The following is an 18,785-nucleotide window of genomic DNA, read 5'->3' as shown; positions in this document are numbered from 1 at the left end:
ATTACTGATTCTATTCTTATTGACTCCAAATCGAATGCCATTCGATCCGATTTAAGATCAGCTTACCATGTGATGGATAACAACACATTATCCACAAGTAGATATTCTGCTCACCCTGTTATGGACTAATGGACTCCTCAGCCGAATGCAGAGGACATACAGATTGAACGTATGTGTCCGGTGAATAAATATGCTCAATTCTGCTCTAGAATAATTGATAGCGGTGATTCACGGAACAGAATAGCACGTGCCTGTACCTGTTTATTCTAGAACTTCCTTCTATAGTAGGTAATTATAACAGCAACAGAAACAGTGAGCAGTGGAGTATAATAGGCGTGACCTACCCTCTTTATCACTCACTCGTTGAATCCTATCTATCTCATAATTACTACTCACATCACCATCATACCTCCTCCCCAATCTCGTCAAATATCACCCCACTATGACAGGTACATCCCCTCCCTCCCCCGCTCCCCTCCACATCCCAACTATCACCTCCATCCATTGACACTGACGTTAACACCACCAACCCTAGACTCTCCCACCACAACAACTACATCATCACCACCACCACCACCACCCCTCCGCATCGGCGTCCTCCTCTTCCCGGGCTTCCAAGCCCTCGACGTCTTCGGCCCCCTCGACGTCCTCAACGTCCTCTCCTGGTCCACCAACTCCAACACCAACACCCCTCCTTCCACCCCATCCACCTCCCCACCTCCAACTCCACCCATATCCCTAACCCTCCTCTCCACCACCCTCTCCCCATATCCACACTCCCCCCTCCCTCCCCAACGCCCTCTCCCAATCCATCCTCCCAACAGCAACCCTCACCTCTGCCCCGCCGCTCGACGTCCTCCTCATCCCCGGAGGCTGGGGCACTCGCGCCCCGCTCCCCCAACACATCGAATACATCCGCTCCGTCTACCCGTCCCTCAAGTACCTGTTGACTGTGTGTACGGGTGGGAAATTAGCTGCCAGGGCGGGCGTGCTGGATGGGAAGAGGGCCACGACGAATAAGAATGACTGGGAGAGTGTGGTTAAGGATGCTCCCCGCGTGGAGTGGGTGAGGGAGGCGAGGTGGGTGGTTCATAAGTCTGCTGGGGGTGCGAAGGGAGATGATGGTGTAGAGGTGTGGAGTTCGGCTGGTGTGAGTGCCGGTGTGGATTTGATGTTTGCGTGGGTGGAGAGTATTTGGGGTGAGGAGGTCGCGGGGAGGGTTGAGAGGGTGTTGGAGTTTAGGAGGTGGAGGGAGGGGGAGAGGGACCCGTTTGTTTGTTAGGGGTTAGGAACTGATTGATATTGTTCATTGATTGTTTGTTGGGGTGGTTGTATGTTATGGATTGATGGATTGATGAGAAATGTGAACGTGAACGTGAACATGTATGGAATGGAATTAATCGCTGTGGAATCGAACGTGTAAGACAGATGATATACTATGTAGAAGCATTTCAACGCCAGTATAAACAGACCCTTAACCGTCATCATGCCATAACAATTCAAACGTCAAGTTCCTTTCAGGAGGTGATTACAACTTCTTCTCCAACTTCCTCAAGAACCGATTCACCCCATGCTCCACCTTATACGCACTCTTCACAAAATATTGCGGCCGATGCGGATCCCCCGGCTTGACCATCGCCTCTTTGGCATACTTCTGATGCGGGGAAATCGACTCCTGCGCCGTCGGCTGATACAATTGGTTGTGAACATTGTACTCGTTCCCTGACACCGTGGCGCTGCGTTTGGGTCCCTGCTGTTCATACGAGAAGGTCGAATATCCGCCTAGCGACAACTGCATCGGTGGGGTAGATGTCGACGATGAGTCGGTTGACGTTCTGTATATGCCGGGGGTCGGTCCTGCTCCTGCTCCTGCTCCGCCGTAGAGGTGCGCATTGGGATCGGTGGGAGGCGGGGCGAAGGACATGCGTTGCTGCTGCTGCTGCTGCTGTGGTGGTGGCCCTGGGAGTGATTGGTTTGTACCCATGGGATGGCTGAGGCTCTCGCCTGATAGGAACGAGGCAGAGTAGGAGGGCAGGCCTGGGCTAGGCATGGAGGTTGGGAATGAGGAGAGGCCGGCACTCGGAGGTCCAGGGGGCACGTAGTTCCCAGGCATGCTGTAAGGCGGGGCGGGCCCTGGTGGAGGTGGAGGGGCGGATAGACCTCTTGTTGCTGATGGTGCCGTTGCTGTGGCGGCTACCCCCGGAGGCATTTGGGAGGACTGAGGATAAGCAAGACCGTTGTCGACAGCTGCAGCAGCTGCAAGGCCGGTTCCTGTCTCAGCGTCCTCTGGCGGAGGGGTCTTCTCTCGGTGTCTGATAGGCTCTGGTGCTGGGGGTGCAGCGGGATTGTAGGGTAGATGGGCGGGAGTTGGTTCCGACGGAGTAGTATCCTGTTGTTCGCTGGCTACGGAATAAATTCCAGGCATGACTGGCTGGGCAGTTGTAGCTAAGCCGCCTAGTGGAGGGGGAGGAGGGAGGTTGCTCGGTGGTGTGATGGCTTGGTAGCTAGGCACGGGGTTAGACACAACCTCGGCTTGAGAATTGCGGGTCTGTCCATTCTGGTAGCCAGGATCGGTAATGGCTACGTTTTCCAGCTGCTGCACAACAGAACTGACGGTGCTTTGTGGTGGAGGTGGAAAGGGGTGTCGGTCTGTCTCGATTTGTGACTGCGAGAGATGACGCTCCACCAGATCTAGGAACTGATTGACGTCCTCCGTCGTCCAGAAATAGATATCTAGTGTGTGCAGGCGGGATAGGGCCGGCGAATCGTTACCAGGCAGTTGCCATTCGCTTGAAATGGCGCCTGGTGGCGGCGGAAATGCAGGTTGGCCTTGGGGTGGACTCGGCACCTGTCCGTCCACCGTCACAGTGCAGAGAGTCGGGAATTTAGTTGAATGTCGGAGGTGGATGTTGTCCAGAGCTACAGGCGTTTAGTAATAGACCAGCATGACCAAGAAGATGAATACTAACCGCCATTGAAAGCATCCTGCTCCGGAGTCCCTGGGTTGTTCGCGACCTCTATCCTGATCTTCTGCAGAGCGCTGTTAAGATATAGATATAGATAGCAGCCCTTTTCAAACCGGTGATGGACGGGCTTCGGACATGGCGCTGCAAAGTAATAATGGATATCCGCAAAGCTACACGGCGGTTAGCAACCCCAGGCAGCCAGATGTGATACAGCAGCAGCAGCTGAGAGATTTGCGGGGTAGCGCTACTCACACAGTCAGTATACGCTCTTCACCCGATAACGGCGGCATAATGGGCGATCAACGTCGATAAGGCCACCAGGGCGTGTTGAAGAAGAGAATAAAAGAAGATGAATTCCGCACGAAGCGGGAATTGGGGGGAGACGACAGCGCCATGATTTATACCTGGACAAGAGGGGAATTTACACCGGCCTGTAAGATGCAGCGATGCAGCGTGATGCAGAAGCCCGGCGGCTACAGAGCGGCTGAGAGAGCTTCTGGCCGCTGATTCGCTGCCGCCGGAGATGTCACAAGAAACATTCGTGCCTGAGGCAGGCAACCCTATCGGCGCCGCGTTTATGTTCCTCCGAAAATTTCATCTGAGCTTCCGCATCATCGGAGATTGTCTGCCAGCGGGACCTCAAATCCGACCATTGCTGCTGCTGTTCTAGATTGAATCGATAGAGATTCGAGTGACCTTTCATTAATCCTCTCCCCCCGCCGCAACAGGTACATCAAACCCTCCACCAGCTCCAGTCGCCGCGCAAGTTTGCTCACTTTGACCCAGTCACTTTATCCCCGTCCTCCGCACACCACAGGCCCCCGGGCCAAACCTCTTTCCAAGATGTCTCTCGTCAACCTCGCCCACGTCTGCTCGCACCTGAATAATGCCTGCAAGGCCCGTCTCGGCCTCACCTCCATCCCCAACTCCAAGCTCCACCTGAAACTCGCCCTCGCGCTCCAAAACGATGGCTACCTCTCCTCCGTCGTCCGCGGAGGCCCGACTCCTCCCCCTGTACACCCTATCCTCGGCAACCCGAACCCAATCGATGAGGTCGAAGGCATCGAGCCCGTGACTCAAAGTAATGTCGCTACCCGACGACTCTGGCTTGGTCTGAAGTACTGGCAGAGCGAGCCCGTGCTGGGCAAGTTGAGCATGGTTAGCAAGCCGACACGACGAGTGACGATCGATGTGGCTGGTCTGCGTCGGGTGATTCGCGGTGAGCGGGATAACACTGTTGAGGGTATTCGCTCGCCTGGTGAGAGCTTGTATATCTCTACGGACCGGGGTATCTTGGAAGCTAGGGAATGTGTGGAGAAGAAGCTGGGAGGGTTGGTCTTGTGCCGTATTCGCTAAGGACTCAACACCGAGAGTGAAGGATGATAGATGGATTACTTTTGATTCTTGTGGTTTTGCATTTATAGCGGAGTTTGGTCAGTCGCGCTGTGTCTCATCCCATGCTTTGTATGTTTTATGTCGCGACTTTGGGATGGATACCTTGTATAGTAAGTAGGTGACTTCATGTACGATTTACCATTTTGAAGGCCTGTTTTTCTTATCTTTTGTGCTGGCTGCTATTGATGATGGCTTGGTTGGGCCGATGGTCATTGTAGGGGTTGGTTCTAGCTGCTGGTGATGTTCATCTTGCTCTGGTCTTTGTTTACTGAAGACCGCCTAGCTATGGTTCAACGAACCTCAGGGACAGCCAAGCAACAGGGTTAGAGCTCGGTGAATGACTCGGGAAGACATTCTCGTATCCAGGCAGGGTTTCGTGCACATCTACAAGGATCAACCCCTCTACTACTACGATGTTCTCAAGTTGCAGCTGGCCAGGTCATCTATCGACATACAGAACCACCCGGTAGTGTCCGATGGCTTACTGCTCCGCCTGTGAGCACCTTGAAATCAGAGTGCTTCAATGATCATGGCATGCTGCTGCAGCTCTACACCGACCTGCCTGATCCAGTAGATTCTGCTGCTTGCATCTAGCAGTGTCTGCTGACAATATCCTGTTATCCATGTGCATGTGAGCTCCTTCCCATGGGTCTCTTTTGTCGCGGTTGTCTCGCTTTGACCGTTCATCGAATTAGTGCACTGGTTTATGAAGCTGCCTTACGCATGGCTCAGCTGTCGTGGCGGCGCTGATATAAGCAACAGGTTCGCCATGCAATATTGGCGAGTACGGAATATCTTCTTCCTGTTAGAACTCCTAGAATCGCCGTTGAGTAGCCGATACAATAGTATTGCTCAATTTATACTTTCCTCTGCTGCCATTGCCAACACCTCACCGTGCAATGGGAGGACGTCAGACCTTCTGATATTAGTCATAGAATTTGGACCAAGTCTGATGCGCAGTGCGTCTGGAATGAGCCAGCGATGTTATCTCCGGGCTGTCCGGTTACTGACTTGAGATCACCATGACCCATTAATCTATCGTCGATATACCAACGAGATAGGTAGCAGGAATGCTAGTCAGGACGAAGGGGGCATGGTCTGGTGGGATTGTGAAAACACGGTGGGTAGAGCAGGACACCCCAGGCGTTTGTGTCTGCCGAGATAATATCGGGTGAGCTTCAGGGCAATATCAGACGCCACGAATCATCCACACTCTTTACTCGGGAGGTTACCTCAGCGACTTTCCGTTGGGTCGCAATGATGTACGCCATACGCAACCCGGCAATGTCTCACAGCTTGTGCTGGTTCAATCTAATCGAGTAATCGGTTTGATCCACGAGAGAAGACCGTGGTTGCTTCGTCTTCTGGATTCTTCTTGTCCAAAATTTCCCCTTATTTGCCTCGGCACATTGTTTGCTCAGATGGGGTCATTTAGTGTATCCATAATATAGGCAAATAGCCAAGGATCCCCTCAATAGATCGGGGTGGTAAGTTTCAATAATCATGATCTATCATTAGTTCGATTGCTGTTTGCACATCAGTGACCTCGTACGAAGAAGTAGTTTCATCAAGTCAGCGTCGGGAAAGGAGTATTGGCTGACACGGACGCCCTGAGTTTGGGCGACAAAACATGCAGCTGTGTGTGCCCAACTCATCGAGGAGCAGTGACATTTCAGGCCGGGAACCTGAAGCTCCCCACCCTGTGGATTCTCGACTTTAGGCCGCCATCCGTCCTTGACCGTGGTGTGTGTGTGTGTGCTCCCGATCCACTCCACGATTTATACACCGGATCTCTGTGTTAGTTGAGTTGAACTGGGTCCTTCCCTCCAGCATAGGCAGCTGTAGAGCAAATGCGAGTAGCGCATCCTCGACAGTGGGGGTGGATCCGTAGATAGACAAGGGCTAGATATTTACCAGTTGGAGTTTGGAGTTATATGGACTGGACAAGCGCCAGACTATGGTTCGGTTCACCAGTACCATGGAGTACAACGATATGCGCATAGCCAAAAGAACGATCTGGGGTGGAGTAAGAATAATGACGGTAGATGCGGTAGCAAAGTCCCGATGGGGAAAGGAAGATCGGGTCTATTTTGGCCCTCGACCGGTGGACTCAGGCACCCAGGCCAGTCCCCGCCGTCCGCCCCGTGATTCGCAGTTTGCTTCTCTTTCCCACTGCAACCTCCGCTTCATCATCGGCCGTGGACTTGTTCTCCTTCTTCGTCCCTGTCCACAATTGGATCCCAATCAAGGCCCAGTCGATGTGGGTGGAGAGCATGGGACCATTGACACGGTGCCCAGTAACTTTATTCCCTTTAACTTCCCCCCTCCCAAGAGAAAAAAAAACAAAAGCCCCTTACCCGCAATGTTCCATCAGCAAATGGACTGACTGGCAATTGGGCCAAGGCCGTGAATAATAGTAGGTAATGTTCTCGTCCTTATGCCCAGCGGACGCATGTTCCCTGCCGAGTCCTGCGGTTGCTGCCCAAAAGCCTATGCAGCACCGGATCCTTCGACTCCTCATTTCCTGTCCTGACATGCGCGGTTGAGGGCAAGATCAACATACAGAAGTTGGCTATGTCCCGCTGGTGGAGTCTCGCTGTGATTTACTGCCGGGTCCATCCATGGCTATGTACCCCAGTATGCCTGGTGCAGCTCCACTGATTGCACGGAAGACTGGCAGGGCGTCTAGCTCCGGGAGTTATTGTCTGGCTGCTGCGCCGGCGGACTTCCTTAATGCTCTTCATCGTCCCTTGTTCTCCCGGACGTCTCTGGCTCAATCGATCCCCCTCAACCCTGTCGGCGAGGCACGGTGGAGACCTGGCTCGATTGGCCCTGGAAGCAAGATGGATTCGTTGTTTTCCGTATAGTACGAGGTATCTTCCGGCACGCGCTTGCTCCCTGACAGAGCGGAGCCCGGCCTTGAGCAATCCAGTCCTATTGCCACTGACAGTGGAGTTCTTCATATTTCTTCCAGCTTGCCATATCTCACGCGGCCTTTGAAATTAAAAGCTTATCTGGTGCCGTGGGCCGTCCACCCTCTTATTTTATTTTATTTTTTCCTACATTATCTGCTACTTTGCTATAATAAAACGCCCCATTCTACTTGCTGTCAGGCACCATTCTGAAAGGTCTGGACTGAACAGGCTGAGGTTGCCTCACCATTGTGTATACCCGTTCATTCTTCTATATAAATCATCAGCCTCATGTCCACGGTCCTTTCACCCTCATTGATCGCAATGTCTTCAGGTCTCAGTTATTTCTCACGAGCATCCGGGAGCAGCGGCTCCTGCACACATTCCATCAGCAGTGATGATTCGTGGTCTCGCCACAGGTTAGCCCCAATGCAATATTCTCCTTATTTTGTTCCTGGTGATGTCGTCGGGGGAAGCTCACCTTGTACAGTGGCATCATGCCCCAACAACCGTCCGTATACGGGACTTCGGGCGAGGCGCCCGTGATCTATCATCCAAGGTACCTTGTCACTATCTTGTATCGGCTTTGCTTCCTTTCTTTGCAGAATCTGTCATACTGAGACTCTCATGTCACTCATCCTTAGCGCTAGAAGGTTCTCCCCTCCGCATATTGAGCGTGGACCCATAGATACTCAGGCTCCTGTCAAGCCCAACAAACCAGTTTCGTCGGAATTTGCTATGCCATACAGCGGACTTCCAGTGACCTCACATGCACTGGGAACCATTCCCGTGTCTGCAGGAGGTGCCTTGCCACGCCCCACAGCTCTGTACCCAGAGTGGGACCACCCTGCTCGCCTCCCAGCGGAGTCGCTTAGGCGTGATTACGACCTAGTCAGACCCTACGAAACGTCGGAGTACCTGATTGAAAGAAACAGTCGACGCGCAACGGAGAAGCCTAAAGGCGCTACTCGGTATCACTCGCAGAGACGGCCGTCTAATCGTGACGAGTTCGACGGACCCCATCAGTTGCTAGACCCACCGTCACCGCGGGTCATAGCAGCCCAAGGGAGGGATTTGCCTCATCTACCTACTAATCTAGATGTCTCAGAGCAAGATCAAATCCTCTCGTCAGTAAACGACCGACTGTCACAGTGTGCCTTTGACTTTGTTGCAAAGTATCAATTTCCGATTCCACTGGAACCGGACAAGAGACCGGTGAGAGTTCCTTCTGACCGCGAGTGGACCGAGTGGGTATATCTCCTAAAGAGACTGGCGACCAAGCGTCGTATCCCAGCCCGGGTGTTGTATAATGGCCAGATCAAGCAATTAGTGACCGTGCTGGAGAATTCCCTGGAGATGAGACATGCCGCCAAGCATCAGTCCCGGCCCATCAAGGATGATCGGAATGTTCTTCAGCTTATCTCAGCTGGCACTCAGGTGGCCAAGATTCTCAAGGATGCCAATGCCATGGAATTCCTTGACCGCCTCTATCTTGATACAGAAAAACGCATCCATGATCGACGCAGCCGTCGCGTCAAATTTGCCAGCCCATGAACTAGGGTATTTGCCAGCCTTTGCCTAAATTATGATGATGATGATTTGAGTTATGGCCACACGATCCTGCCTTCCCATGGACCAAGTGCAGACCGCCATGCTCCTTTTTTTGTGGTTTACCCCTCCGCACCTCTGGACGGTTGTTCCCAGGAAGGAGACTTCCCAAGGAGGACAAACAGTGCCCGTGGAATATCCGGATTACCCGTCCATTGTTTAAGCGGAACTGCGGACCTTTACCTTACCCTTACGGATGGATTGACTTTGTCCAAGCGTCCCACATATGGCCCCTGGATATGGATTCCCCAGTACTACCGGATTGGCCGATTCGATGATCTCAGGCCATGACCGGCCGAGATTCTAAACAAAATTGGTTCACTAGATCCCCTTTGATTTGACGATGATGAAGTATGCCATGGTGATATTAGGGCTTCTTTTATGCCGTTATGGAGGTTTCTCGTGTGTTCCTCGGGTTTATTTGTCTCTTTTTATATGTTGTCTGGATTTCCATGATCAGATTACCTTTCGGCTTTAGATTATACTTTGGGTGCCGTTACATACGTTACAAGCTTTTGAACCTTATGCCTTGGTCTGGGTTGAAGATTTGTCTATTCATTATGTTTCTTCTTCAATATCATGTTGTACAGCCTACTTTGGCTGATTCGGGTGGCTTTTTGCTTTTTGCATTGCGGTCAACTTCCGTTGATCTAGAAATTACATGGCTGTTGAAATGTCATGTTGATTGCGCCCTGTTGGAATTTCAGGCTGAACACTTACATGATACTCTGCGCTGGCTCAGTGCTTGGTCCCTTTTTTTTTTTTTTTTTTTTTTTTTGAATTGCCCACTAGCACTGATAAAGCGTTGTCAGCAGCCAGACTTTGTGTCTTTATCAGGGACATATACAAATACTTTTTGGACTCTACGAAGCGGGAATACAGTGTTATTTTCACACTATAGAGCCATACGAGCGTTTGCAGGGGGAAAGTGAGGCGGAAAGACATGGAACCAAACTACAGGCAAAATCCAGGCAGGATCAATAGTCTGTCACGGCTCCCTCATTTTGCTTCCAGAAATCGAAAATTGGCCAATTTTGGCCTCAGGCATGGAGGCAGAAGGGGTAAAAAAGAAATCCCCCTAGTGCTTCTCAACCAGCCCGTGCCTCAATCAAGATAGTCTGGCATTTTACAGACTGCTATCATTCTTACTGCCCTTACTAACGAACCAGGTACAATTTTACCCCCGACCTCCTCAAAGAACCATCATACTTGGCGTGCCACTTGTTACCTCTCTTCAAATACATACGTAATACAACGCTACCAACCAAAACCACGAGAACTGGGCGACTCGAGACCCAACAAATTACTGCTTTGGGGGTCAGCGGGCAGCCTGAGGCATGACCCAGAAGGAAGTGCATGATGGTCACTAGCATTCCTTCTGGAGTAAGTCTACTAACCTAGTAAATAATTAGTAGTATCTGTCATTTAGTTTGTGACCGACATAACTGTACTACCTGTTTCACATAGGGGCATCTTCTTTCATTGGTCTTAACATAACCATACCACCAAAGTATCCTTACTAGTTTGGTGACTGAACCTTCATCAATTCTGATCTGATCAAATTAACTCGTGTCATGAAACGAAATACTAAGTCAGGTACTATCTCTAACATGGTTTGCTGTGTTTAACTCCCAACCGAACATAAATAACTTCACAACGGTACTTACTGAGACATTCAAGCTGCAGTAGTAGTGCTATCAAACCAATTTTATCAGCAGCGGGTTCACCCAATCCATCATAATATATATCTTCTACTACTATTCCAGGTTCACTACTAGCACTACTCATAATCACCCCTTTCCCTCTTTCTCTCCCCCTCCCTACTACTAGTACTATTATTCTCATTCCACCCCTCCAAAAAGTCCGAAAGCCTACATACAAGCTCCTCCTTCCTACGCGCGAGCCTCGGGCCTATCGGCTGTAGGTCAAAGTCTGTGTCTGTACCTGCATCCGTTTTGATCAGATCCAAATTCTCATCTAAGCCCTCCAACCACCCAACAACAGTTCTTATCTCACGATAATTTAAGCCTAACCACCTGAACTCCATCTCATCGTCGTCAGTATCTATGTCCAGATAGTCATCCTTCATTCTCTGAAGTCGAGCATCAGTGAACAATCTCAGCTTCTTGCCAACAGATAACAATTCATATCCAGCTGTAGAAACCACAACGTACGGTAAATGCGATACTCTTCGAGCCATGAGGGAGGTCCCACGTCGTGTAGCTTGTACGGTTCCATGTCTGTCTCTGTGGATGTACTTGTCTTTGGATCTAGGGTTCTTTGGTCCAGCGGTGCGGATGAACGCTCCGAAGCCGGGTTAGGAGGGTGGATAGACATGCGCATGCTAGACGCTGGATGTTGGCCGCGAGGGTGATCATTTCGAGGAGGGTTGTGTGGGCTGGTGGTGGATTGAAGGAGAGGGGGGAATCATCTCCTCCTGATATGAGTGTAGTATAACAGATGGTGCGACTGACAGGTGGTTGTGAGGAGGATTGACGTAGTTTGGTGATTATGTTAAAGTGCCGACGGAGTTGAACGGACATGATGGGGTTGTTTTTGAGGGTGCATTTGGCAATGCGTATGGCTTCGGGGTGGGCTTTATGTGATGTTCGTGCTGATCTTCGTGATCGTTTCTTTGGTGAGGTGCTGGGGGGCGCTGGGGTGGTGAAGAGGTCGTGTAGTGGTGGGAAGATTTGGATGAGGCTTTCGAGGGTGATCCAGTCTGCTGTGTAGTAGTCGAGGATTAGGGAGAGGAGCTCGTATGGAAGCTGGCTTAGGGGGTCCATTTTGGTGCGGATGTTGCGAGTGGAGTTGGTGGTTCTGTTCTTTGGGGTAAACAAGATTTTGATATATTTGAGGAGGAAGGTTAAGATGACATATTCTATACTTATCATGCAGATTTACGTGCTTTTGGCGTCATTCTATGATTGCATGCAGTCGGGTCTTGCAGCAAAAACATCGGCTATACTTACATAACATACTGTTATAACGCAAAGAAAGCTCAAACAAAAGACAAATACGGAGGATTTCCTCAATTTCTTCCAAACAACGTCCTCCACACAGCTCCCAACGACAACCTCTCCGGCCATCTCATCAATACCCCAGCCCCGATCATCACCGACACCAGGACCGACCCCAGCCCAGCAACACCTAACAGCTTCCCCTGCCTCTTCACAGACGCAATCACCTCCGAGTACCGTTGGTTACTAAAGCTTACACGAGAATACTGTGTCTGCCATCCCAGGCTCGGTACATAGCGGTCTAGTGTCTCCTCCACCGTCTTGCGCAACTTGTAGACGGGACTCTTGACTCCCCAGCGCATTTCCAGATAATTCTGCTTGGACAGGTCGTTGATGGCCCATGTATCGGCCGTGCGTTGGTTGGTGTATGCTTGCAATGCTGCGGCACGGGCAGAGGCTTGAGCTTCAGGTGTAGGACTGATAGAGTCGTCATAGACGCCGTACTGGTCCATGAAAGAGAAGAGAACGCGGATATCTTCAAGTCCGGCGTTCAGTCCCTGTCCATAGAAAGGCAGGACGGCGTGCGCAGCATCGCCGACTATTACTACGCTGGAGCCGAAGTGGTGTGGTTTACACTTCAGACTGATGAGAGGAAGGTGTGGGTTTTCGGTGAATTGCTGGGATAGGGCTTCAGGCGAAATCAAGTTGGGACAGACGCCGGGAAAATTGTAATCGAAGGAGGTCACAAGGTCTTGCGGTGAGCTCTTTTCCAGTTTCTCATAGTGCCAGGCTGGTGCGAATAACGTGCAGGTGAAGGATTTATCAGCCGATGGAAGCGCAATGAACATGAATTCTTTGCCCGGCCAAATGTGTAGATGGTTGGGAGAGATCTGGAAGTCTCCTGTTTCCGGGTGTGGGGGTATGCGAAATTCACACCAAAGCGCGTCGATGTATTCTTGCTGATAGTCTACTCTGGCGAACTTCATCATGTGATAGCGGGAGGCGGAGTGGGCGCCGTCGGCACCGATGAGGTAGTCGAAAGTGATTTCAATCTCGGTCACTGATTCCGGAGTGTAAGCGGTGCCCGGAGTGCGGCGTTCGAGCCAGGCACGGTTGGTGCGGAAGTCGGCACCGGTGAGCTTGTGGTTGAAAAACATCTTGACGTTTGGCGTGCGCGACAGTTCATCCAAGAGGGCATTGTTGAGAGTGCCGCGGTCAACGGCATTGATGGCCTAAGGGTCAAGATTAGATGAGTAATTACCGTTTGAGGCTGAGAAAAGTGAAGGCATACTCGGCCGTGGACATCATAAGCTTGCGCAGCTTCCCAGAGCTTGCCGTCGCTTCGGCCGTGGATCATACGTCCGTGCATGGGGATGGCGTCGGCGAGGATGCGCTCTATGAGTTCCTCTCGGTTGGCCTGCCGCATGGCAGTGATGCCCCGCTCGGAGAGGGCGAGATTGATGGACTTGGTGAAGTTCAGAGGAATCGTGCTTGGATCGCGCAGATCTGTAAATCAACATGTAGTGTGAGAACGGCCCCATTCTTGATAGAGATCGAGTCATCAGGATGATGCGGGGTCGATGATGATAGAATCACCGAAACCTGTCGGATGGCAAGGGAATCAAGATATCCAGGATAACCTGGCAGCTTATAGCGACTAACCTCCGCGTAGTTCGTACATCTCAACATCGTCGCCTCTAGCTGCAGCGTAGAGAGCCGCCAGGGACCCCACCGGGCCAGCACCCACGATGACCACTTTCTGTCGTCCAGCAGACGGTTCCGCCATGTTGACGGGAGTCCTTGATCGAGAGTCTACCTGGACACTTGATATGAATTTGGAGCCTTGAGGATGATCCCGAGTCTGCGTAGTATAAAGAGCTGCAGATCGGCCGAGCTTAAATTGATATTGAAATGGCAACTGACAGCTGCGTCACACGCATTCCTTCTTTCTTCCATATGGCGGTGGGTCTGTGGAACATTTTTACGGCCAACAGGAGTTTGTTCTAGCCGCCCCCCGCCGATAAGCATCGGGACTGATTGACCAACGAGCATGTCCCATTGAGGACCCTTGACGCCGGTTACGCGCGCTTGCTGGCGCCTACTTAGGGTAAGACCGGATATACTAGTCCAGTTGAGGCTAGGGGCAACCAGCCCACACTAACCCAAAAACGGGAATGGAGTGCCTGGAAATGACCGGGCGGATAAGCGCCACGCCACGCCAGGCCCATCCGCGGGGGATTGTCCCATTTTTTCCCTTCTAGCCCAACTTATATTCCTTCGGCGACCATTTTTCTCGATTCTTTCTTTCCTAGCGGTCATTTACCTGATTCTCTTACACTCGCGATATAGCTCGATCTCAAAATGGCGGAAGTCGCAACGCGGAAATGCATGGGGCTGGACTGTGACAAGAACGCAGGCACGTTGCAGTGTCCGACATGCCTCAAGGCGGGCACGGATAGCTTCTTCTGCTCGCAGGACTGTTTCAAACGGAGTTGGGTAGGCTACCTTACGTGACCCATCCGGCTCACGTGGGTTTGAACGCTTTTCGAGGTGATCTGCGAATGCTGACTGGTCCGATACAGAGCGAACACAAGACTATCCACAAGAAGAGTAATTTCCTGGCCAACCTCTTCACTCCTAAAGTAGTTTCTGAACCAGATCCAGCAACCGGCTTGTACAACCCCTTCCCCGCCTTCCAATTTGCCGGCAACCTGCGCCCTGTCTATCCGCTGTCGGCTCCGCGAACCGTCCCCAAGACCATCCCCCACCCCGACTACGCCAAGGATGGCATTCCTCGTTCCGAGCAGAAGTTCGTTGGCCGCAACAACATCAAGATCCTGAGCAAGGAGGAACAGGAGGGCATGCGCAAGGTGTGTCGTCTGGCCCGTGAGGTGCTGGATATTGCCGCCCGGGAGTTAAAGCCCGGTGTCACGACCGATTACATTGATGAGGTGGTTCACAAGGCTTGTATCGAGCGTGAAGTGAGTGCTTTTCCGGGCATATTGAGTTATGATGGTTAGTGGTGACTTGGTCTGGTGCTGATGCGATTGGCTACAGTCTTACCCCTCCCCCCTCAACTACTACAACTTCCCCAAGTCGGTCTGCACGTCAATCAACGAGATTATTTGCCACGGTATTCCCGACCAGCGACCCCTCGAGGACGGCGACATTGTCAACATTGACGTTACGCTGTACCACAACGGTTTCCACGGAGACATCAACGAGACCTACTATGTCGGTGACAAGGCCAAGGCCAACCCCGATGCGGTGCGCGTGGTTGAGACGGCGCGTGAGTGCTTGGACAAGTCCATTGAGCTGGTGAAGCCGGGCATGCTGTTCCGCGACCCTGGCAATGTTATCGAGAAGCACGCCAAGTCCCGGGACTGCAGTGTGGTCAAGAGCTACTGCGGTCACGGTATCAATCAGCTGTTCCACTGCGCTCCTAACGTTCCCCACTACGCGAAGAACAAGGCTGTTGGTGTTGCCAAGCCCGGTATGTGCTTCACCATCGAGCCCATGATCAACCAGGGTACCCACCGCGATCGTACCTGGCCCGATGACTGGACCAGCTCCACGGCCGACGGAGCCTTCTCCGCCCAATTCGAGCATACACTTTTGGTTACAGAGGATGGTGTTGAGGTGCTGACGGCGCGCTTCCCCGACTCGCCTGGTGGGCCTGTGCCCATCCCGGCTGCTGCGGAAGCGTGAGTTTCAAGTACATTGCATGCAGGTAGCGTAACGAGATAGAGCGTTTATGATTACGAGGGTTGGGTGTGATGGGTGCTGTATTGGCACTGTTTTGGGGTGTTTTAAGTGATTATTATGCCGCTGTCTTTGTTCGTCGTTGAAGATATCCTTAGTGTATAGGAGTGGACCATGACCATATCCCTGTTTGTGTATTTTGGTGTCTGGCATTGCGTTGTCGCAGTATACTTTACTATCAGACCAGGATGAAGGTGGAATAAGGCAAACTACCAGCGAAATCATAACAGGAGAGCGTAGTTAGCATTACGTACGGGGCCGGATCGGAGAAGATAGCCTTGACGATAGAGTTGCGATTGCGATATCCGAGAAGAGACCATCGCCATCGGGGCGGGCGGACCCGTTTCCGTTTTGAGGAAGTCTCTCCATTATCTGTATTTTTCTGACAAACCTGCCCGGATGACTATGTATGGCCATATCAAAATCGACATCCACAAGTGACACTTGCCGATGCGGGTCCAATTCTGTGTAACCATCGAAGATGATCCGTCAATGTCGTGCCTCGGCCGAGCGAGAGTTAGCAGTTATGTTGCCGATAAAACCAATCAAGACGGACTCTGACGGTATTTCCGCAGGTGGGGAGAAGATGCTTATCTCCACGTGATAATAGCGCAGGGGCCCATTATCCCAACTAGTGGAAGTCTAGTTAGTGAGTCCTTTAGTGAGCAGTTATTACTTATTCGCCCTTCTGCCTCTGACAATCGGTGACTCTTCCCTCGCTTCATTCTCCCCTCCTTCTTCTCCACCTTCTCGACTTTGTGTCGACTCCCTGGCCCCCTTGGTAATGGAGATTACCCTTCTCTAGAGTCATTTCCCCACTATGTCTCCAGAAAGGATTCCTTCCGAGACCTCCCCGTTGCTGGGTCCCCAAAGCAATGTCTCTACCACGGGGGCTATTCCCAACATTGGCCGTCAGGATGTTGAGTCCGGCGAGCAGACTCTTCCGCCCCAGGAGGACCAGGCCAAAGATGCTTCCGAGGCGGGGAAGGGCCTAAGGTATATCATTCCGGCTATCTCTTTGGGAGTATGTAATTCCCCATCTATTTGCATAGGAGATTTCTCGGTAATACTAATGCCGCCCAGGTATTCCTCTCCGCAGCCGACCAAACCATCATTATGGCCAGTTATGGGCAGATTGGCAGTGACTTGGAGGCCCTCAACCTGACCAGCTGGATCGCCACCTCCTACTTTCTGACTTTGACCTCGTTTCAGCCGCTCTACGGCAAATTGAGTGATATCTTTGGTCGCAAAGCATGTCTCTTGTTCGCATATGCCATCTTCGGCATCGGTTGCTTGTTCTGCGGTCTTGCGCAGAACATCGATCAGCTCATCGCTGCACGCGTAGGTTGAACTGTTGTATTCTCACTTCGAGACAGTAACTGACGATGGCCAGGTTTTCCAAGGCATTGGTGGCGGCGGTATGACCACCGTCGTGAGTATCCTGATGAGTGACATTGTTCCTCTCCGGGACCGGGGTGTTTGGCAGGGCGTGATCAATATCATCTATGCGACGGGCTCCGGCATAGGTGCTCCTCTAGGTACGCTCGATCAATGGCAACGATTGGAACTCTCTAACCGATTCTGCAGGTGGTATCTTATCCGACTTTATCGGCTGGCGATGGTACGTTCCTTCAACCACTCTCGTTACGCACCCTCCTCTAACCTAACCCAGGGCCTTCATCGCTCAAGTCCCCCTGTGCATTCTCGCCTTCATCGCCGTGACTGTCATGCTCGACCTTCCCGCCCAGGAAGACAGCCACTGGAAGACGAAACTGCGTCGCATCGACTTTCCCGGCGCCATCGTCCTTGTCGGCGCAGTCTTCGGCTTCCTCCTCGGTCTGGACCGTGGCAGCAACGTCTCCTGGACAATGCCGATTACCATCGTTTCTCTGAGCGTCTCCACAGCTCTCTTCGCTCTCTTCATCGTTATAGAGGTCTTCTACGCCGCCGAACCATTCGCCCCCGGCCACATCATTTTCAACCGGACCTTCTTCGCCGCATACGCTTGTAACTTCTTCAGTTTTGGCGGCTGGCTCGCCGCCTTATTCTACATCCCTCTCTTCTTCCAAGCCGTCGACGGCGTCTCCGCCACCGTTGCCGGACTTCGACTTCTCCCTAGCATCATCTCCGGCGTCAGTGGCTCCCTCTTCGCCGGCTACATCATGAAGTGGACGGGCAAATTCTACTGGCTCACCATTGCCGCCTACACAGGCCTCACCATAGGCCTTACCACCATCTTCATGGCCTCTGGTGCGGTCACCGAGAACATCACCGTCCTAGTACTAGGCATGGTCGCTTGCGCCTTTGGAAACGGTATCGGTGTAACTTCTACCTTAATCAGTCTCAGTAAGCCTCTTTCCCACTTCACTCTCCATAAGTTCCACAACCCGACTCACTAACCTCACCCTAATAGTCTCCAACTCCACACCCGAAGATCAAGCCGTCGTGACAGCCTGCTCCTACCTCTTCCGCTCCCTCGGCTCCGTCATCGGCCTCTCCCTCTCCTCCACAGTCGTTCAGCAACTCCTCCGCGAACGCCTGCACTATGCCCTCCGCGACAGCAAAGACATTGATAAGATCGTCGACGGCGTCCGTCAAAGTCTCGACTTCATTAAGACGCTGGATCCGACTACCGGGAAGATCGTTCGTAGCTGTTATGGCTGGGCCACGAATAAGGGCTTCGCATTCTTGGTTGGGGTTGTGTTTTGTGCGTTGATTAGTAGTTTCTTTATCAGAGAGAAGAAGTTGTCGCGGTAGGATATACATATTTTGGGGTTGGACTCTGGCTGTTGGTGGTAAGGGGACTTGGGTAGATGATGTTGGGTTTGCGGGGATGCTTACTTGCATAGATGAGGTGGGGGGCCTATACACTTGCATAGTGGCTGTATATGCCACTGTCGGATGGTTCAAAAAAGATGCTAGAGGTGGTACTATATATATGGTGACTTAGGTGGCATTATCTGGTCCTGTGATGAAAGGGTTGGGTCTACTTGTGATCCAGCGGATACAAGAATTGGATTCGGGAAAAGGAAGCATTAGATCGTCTGATACTAGACTGATCATGGATATTTTTTTTGTTGTACATATGCATGCATTTCCGGGTGTATCTATTGCTTTATTCTGGACAAGAATGATTTCATCAGATGCACTTTAGCGCAGCCATTGACCGAGGCAGCAGGCAA

The 18,785-nt window shown here is 51.8% G+C and overlaps 8 protein-coding genes across 8 annotated transcripts; 5 read left to right on the top strand and 3 right to left on the bottom strand.

Moving 5' to 3' along the window:
• Nucleotides 1-313: 313 nt before the first annotated feature.
• Nucleotides 314-1,457, top strand: BO83DRAFT_375824 (class I glutamine amidotransferase-like protein). The gene is given in 3 exon segments (XM_025530557.1): nucleotides 314-449; nucleotides 536-853; nucleotides 873-1,457. The coding sequence occupies 3 exon segments, from the start codon at nucleotides 443-445 to the stop codon at nucleotides 1,280-1,282; spliced, it is 735 nt and encodes a 244-aa protein (XP_025391031.1). The 5' UTR covers nucleotides 314-442; the 3' UTR covers nucleotides 1,283-1,457.
• Nucleotides 1,368-3,370, bottom strand: BO83DRAFT_355038 (uncharacterized protein). Its single transcript, XM_025529125.1, has 3 exons — nucleotides 3,219-3,370; nucleotides 2,970-3,136; nucleotides 1,368-2,919 (listed from the first exon to the last, which is right to left on the bottom strand). The coding sequence occupies exons 1-3, from the start codon at nucleotides 3,254-3,256 to the stop codon at nucleotides 1,529-1,531; spliced, it is 1,596 nt and encodes a 531-aa protein (XP_025391030.1). The 5' UTR covers nucleotides 3,257-3,370; the 3' UTR covers nucleotides 1,368-1,528.
• Nucleotides 3,371-3,809: 439 nt separating this feature from the next.
• On the top strand, nucleotides 3,810-4,322 carry BO83DRAFT_306990 (mitochondrial 37S ribosomal protein uS8m; the record flags this gene model as incomplete). The annotated part of the gene is made up of 1 exon (XM_025527321.1): nucleotides 3,810-4,322. The coding sequence occupies one exon, from the start codon at nucleotides 3,810-3,812 to the stop codon at nucleotides 4,320-4,322; it is 513 nt and encodes a 170-aa protein (XP_025391029.1).
• Nucleotides 4,323-7,547: 3,225 nt separating this feature from the next.
• BO83DRAFT_197443 (uncharacterized protein) lies at nucleotides 7,548-9,049 on the top strand. Its single transcript, XM_025526612.1, has 2 exons — nucleotides 7,548-7,832; nucleotides 7,918-9,049. Exons 1-2 carry the CDS (start codon nucleotides 7,771-7,773, stop codon nucleotides 8,825-8,827), a joined length of 972 nt encoding a protein of 323 aa, XP_025391028.1. The 5' UTR covers nucleotides 7,548-7,770; the 3' UTR covers nucleotides 8,828-9,049.
• Nucleotides 9,050-11,151: 2,102 nt separating this feature from the next.
• Nucleotides 11,152-11,667, bottom strand: BO83DRAFT_434945 (uncharacterized protein; the record flags this gene model as incomplete). The annotated part of the gene is made up of 1 exon (XM_025535850.1): nucleotides 11,152-11,667. The coding sequence occupies one exon, from the start codon at nucleotides 11,665-11,667 to the stop codon at nucleotides 11,152-11,154; it is 516 nt and encodes a 171-aa protein (XP_025391027.1).
• Nucleotides 11,668-11,776: 109 nt separating this feature from the next.
• bna4 (kynurenine 3-monooxygenase) lies at nucleotides 11,777-13,786 on the bottom strand. Its single transcript, XM_025530556.1, has 3 exons — nucleotides 13,504-13,786; nucleotides 13,133-13,347; nucleotides 11,777-13,073 (listed from the first exon to the last, which is right to left on the bottom strand). The coding sequence occupies exons 1-3, from the start codon at nucleotides 13,625-13,627 to the stop codon at nucleotides 11,913-11,915; spliced, it is 1,500 nt and encodes a 499-aa protein (XP_025391026.1). The 5' UTR covers nucleotides 13,628-13,786; the 3' UTR covers nucleotides 11,777-11,912.
• Nucleotides 13,787-14,103: 317 nt separating this feature from the next.
• BO83DRAFT_375817 (methionine aminopeptidase MAP1) lies at nucleotides 14,104-15,818 on the top strand. Its single transcript, XM_025530555.1, has 4 exons — nucleotides 14,104-14,337; nucleotides 14,424-14,451; nucleotides 14,506-14,822; nucleotides 14,899-15,818. Exons 1-4 carry the CDS (start codon nucleotides 14,203-14,205, stop codon nucleotides 15,547-15,549), a joined length of 1,131 nt encoding a protein of 376 aa, XP_025391025.1. The 5' UTR covers nucleotides 14,104-14,202; the 3' UTR covers nucleotides 15,550-15,818.
• A 483-nt stretch (nucleotides 15,819-16,301) lies between these two features.
• On the top strand, nucleotides 16,302-18,729 carry BO83DRAFT_414814 (putative MFS multidrug transporter). The gene is made up of 6 exons (XM_025534592.1): nucleotides 16,302-16,627; nucleotides 16,687-16,944; nucleotides 16,997-17,141; nucleotides 17,191-17,224; nucleotides 17,276-17,949; nucleotides 18,017-18,729. Exons 1-6 carry the CDS (start codon nucleotides 16,424-16,426, stop codon nucleotides 18,358-18,360), a joined length of 1,659 nt encoding a protein of 552 aa, XP_025391024.1. The 5' UTR covers nucleotides 16,302-16,423; the 3' UTR covers nucleotides 18,361-18,729.
• Nucleotides 18,730-18,785: the final 56 nt, after the last annotated feature.

Source organism: Aspergillus eucalypticola (genome assembly GCF_003184535.1).
Source record: "Aspergillus eucalypticola CBS 122712 chromosome Unknown BO83scaffold_5, whole genome shotgun sequence".
Lineage (NCBI taxonomy): Eukaryota > Fungi > Ascomycota > Eurotiomycetes > Eurotiales > Aspergillaceae > Aspergillus > Aspergillus eucalypticola.
The sequence above is the reverse complement of the archived record's forward strand: the minus strand, read 5'-3'. Positions and strand labels throughout refer to the sequence as shown.

Bases quoted from the DNA above. Each gene is read 5' to 3' on its own strand.
- BO83DRAFT_355038 (XM_025529125.1), bottom strand. From the start codon at position 3,256: ATGCCGCCGTTATCGGGTGAAGAGCGTATACTGACTGT. The intron at 3,137-3,218 runs GTGAGTAGCGCT...ACCGCCGTGTAG, and splicing joins GAAGAGCGTATACTGACTGT to CTTTGCGGATATCCATTATT. The intron at 2,920-2,969 runs GTTAGTATTCAT...AAACGCCTGTAG, and splicing joins GCAGGATGCTTTCAATGGCG to CTCTGGACAACATCCACCTC.
- BO83DRAFT_197443 (XM_025526612.1), top strand. From the start codon at position 7,771: ATGCCCCAACAACCGTCCGTATACGGGACTTCGGGCGAGGCGCCCGTG. The intron at 7,833-7,917 runs GTACCTTGTCAC...ACTCATCCTTAG, and splicing joins CCCGTGATCTATCATCCAAG to CGCTAGAAGGTTCTCCCCTC.
- bna4 (XM_025530556.1), bottom strand. From the start codon at position 13,627: ATGGCGGAACCGTCTGCTGGACGACAGAAAGTGGTCATCGTGGGTGCT. The intron at 13,348-13,503 runs GTTAGTCGCTAT...GTTGATTTACAG, and splicing joins GATGTACGAACTACGCGGAG to ATCTGCGCGATCCAAGCACG. The intron at 13,074-13,132 runs GTATGCCTTCAC...CTTGACCCTTAG, and splicing joins CTTATGATGTCCACGGCCGA to GCCATCAATGCCGTTGACCG.
- BO83DRAFT_375817 (XM_025530555.1), top strand. From the start codon at position 14,203: ATGGCGGAAGTCGCAACGCGGAAATGCATGGGGCTGGACTGTGACAAG. The intron at 14,338-14,423 runs GTAGGCTACCTT...GGTCCGATACAG, and splicing joins ACTGTTTCAAACGGAGTTGG to AGCGAACACAAGACTATCCA. The intron at 14,452-14,505 runs GTAATTTCCTGG...AACCAGATCCAG, and splicing joins CAAGACTATCCACAAGAAGA to CAACCGGCTTGTACAACCCC.
- BO83DRAFT_414814 (XM_025534592.1), top strand. From the start codon at position 16,424: ATGTCTCCAGAAAGGATTCCTTCCGAGACCTCCCCGTTGCTGGGTCCC. The intron at 16,628-16,686 runs GTATGTAATTCC...AATGCCGCCCAG, and splicing joins TTCCGGCTATCTCTTTGGGA to GTATTCCTCTCCGCAGCCGA. The intron at 17,142-17,190 runs GTACGCTCGATC...CCGATTCTGCAG, and splicing joins CGGCATAGGTGCTCCTCTAG to GTGGTATCTTATCCGACTTT.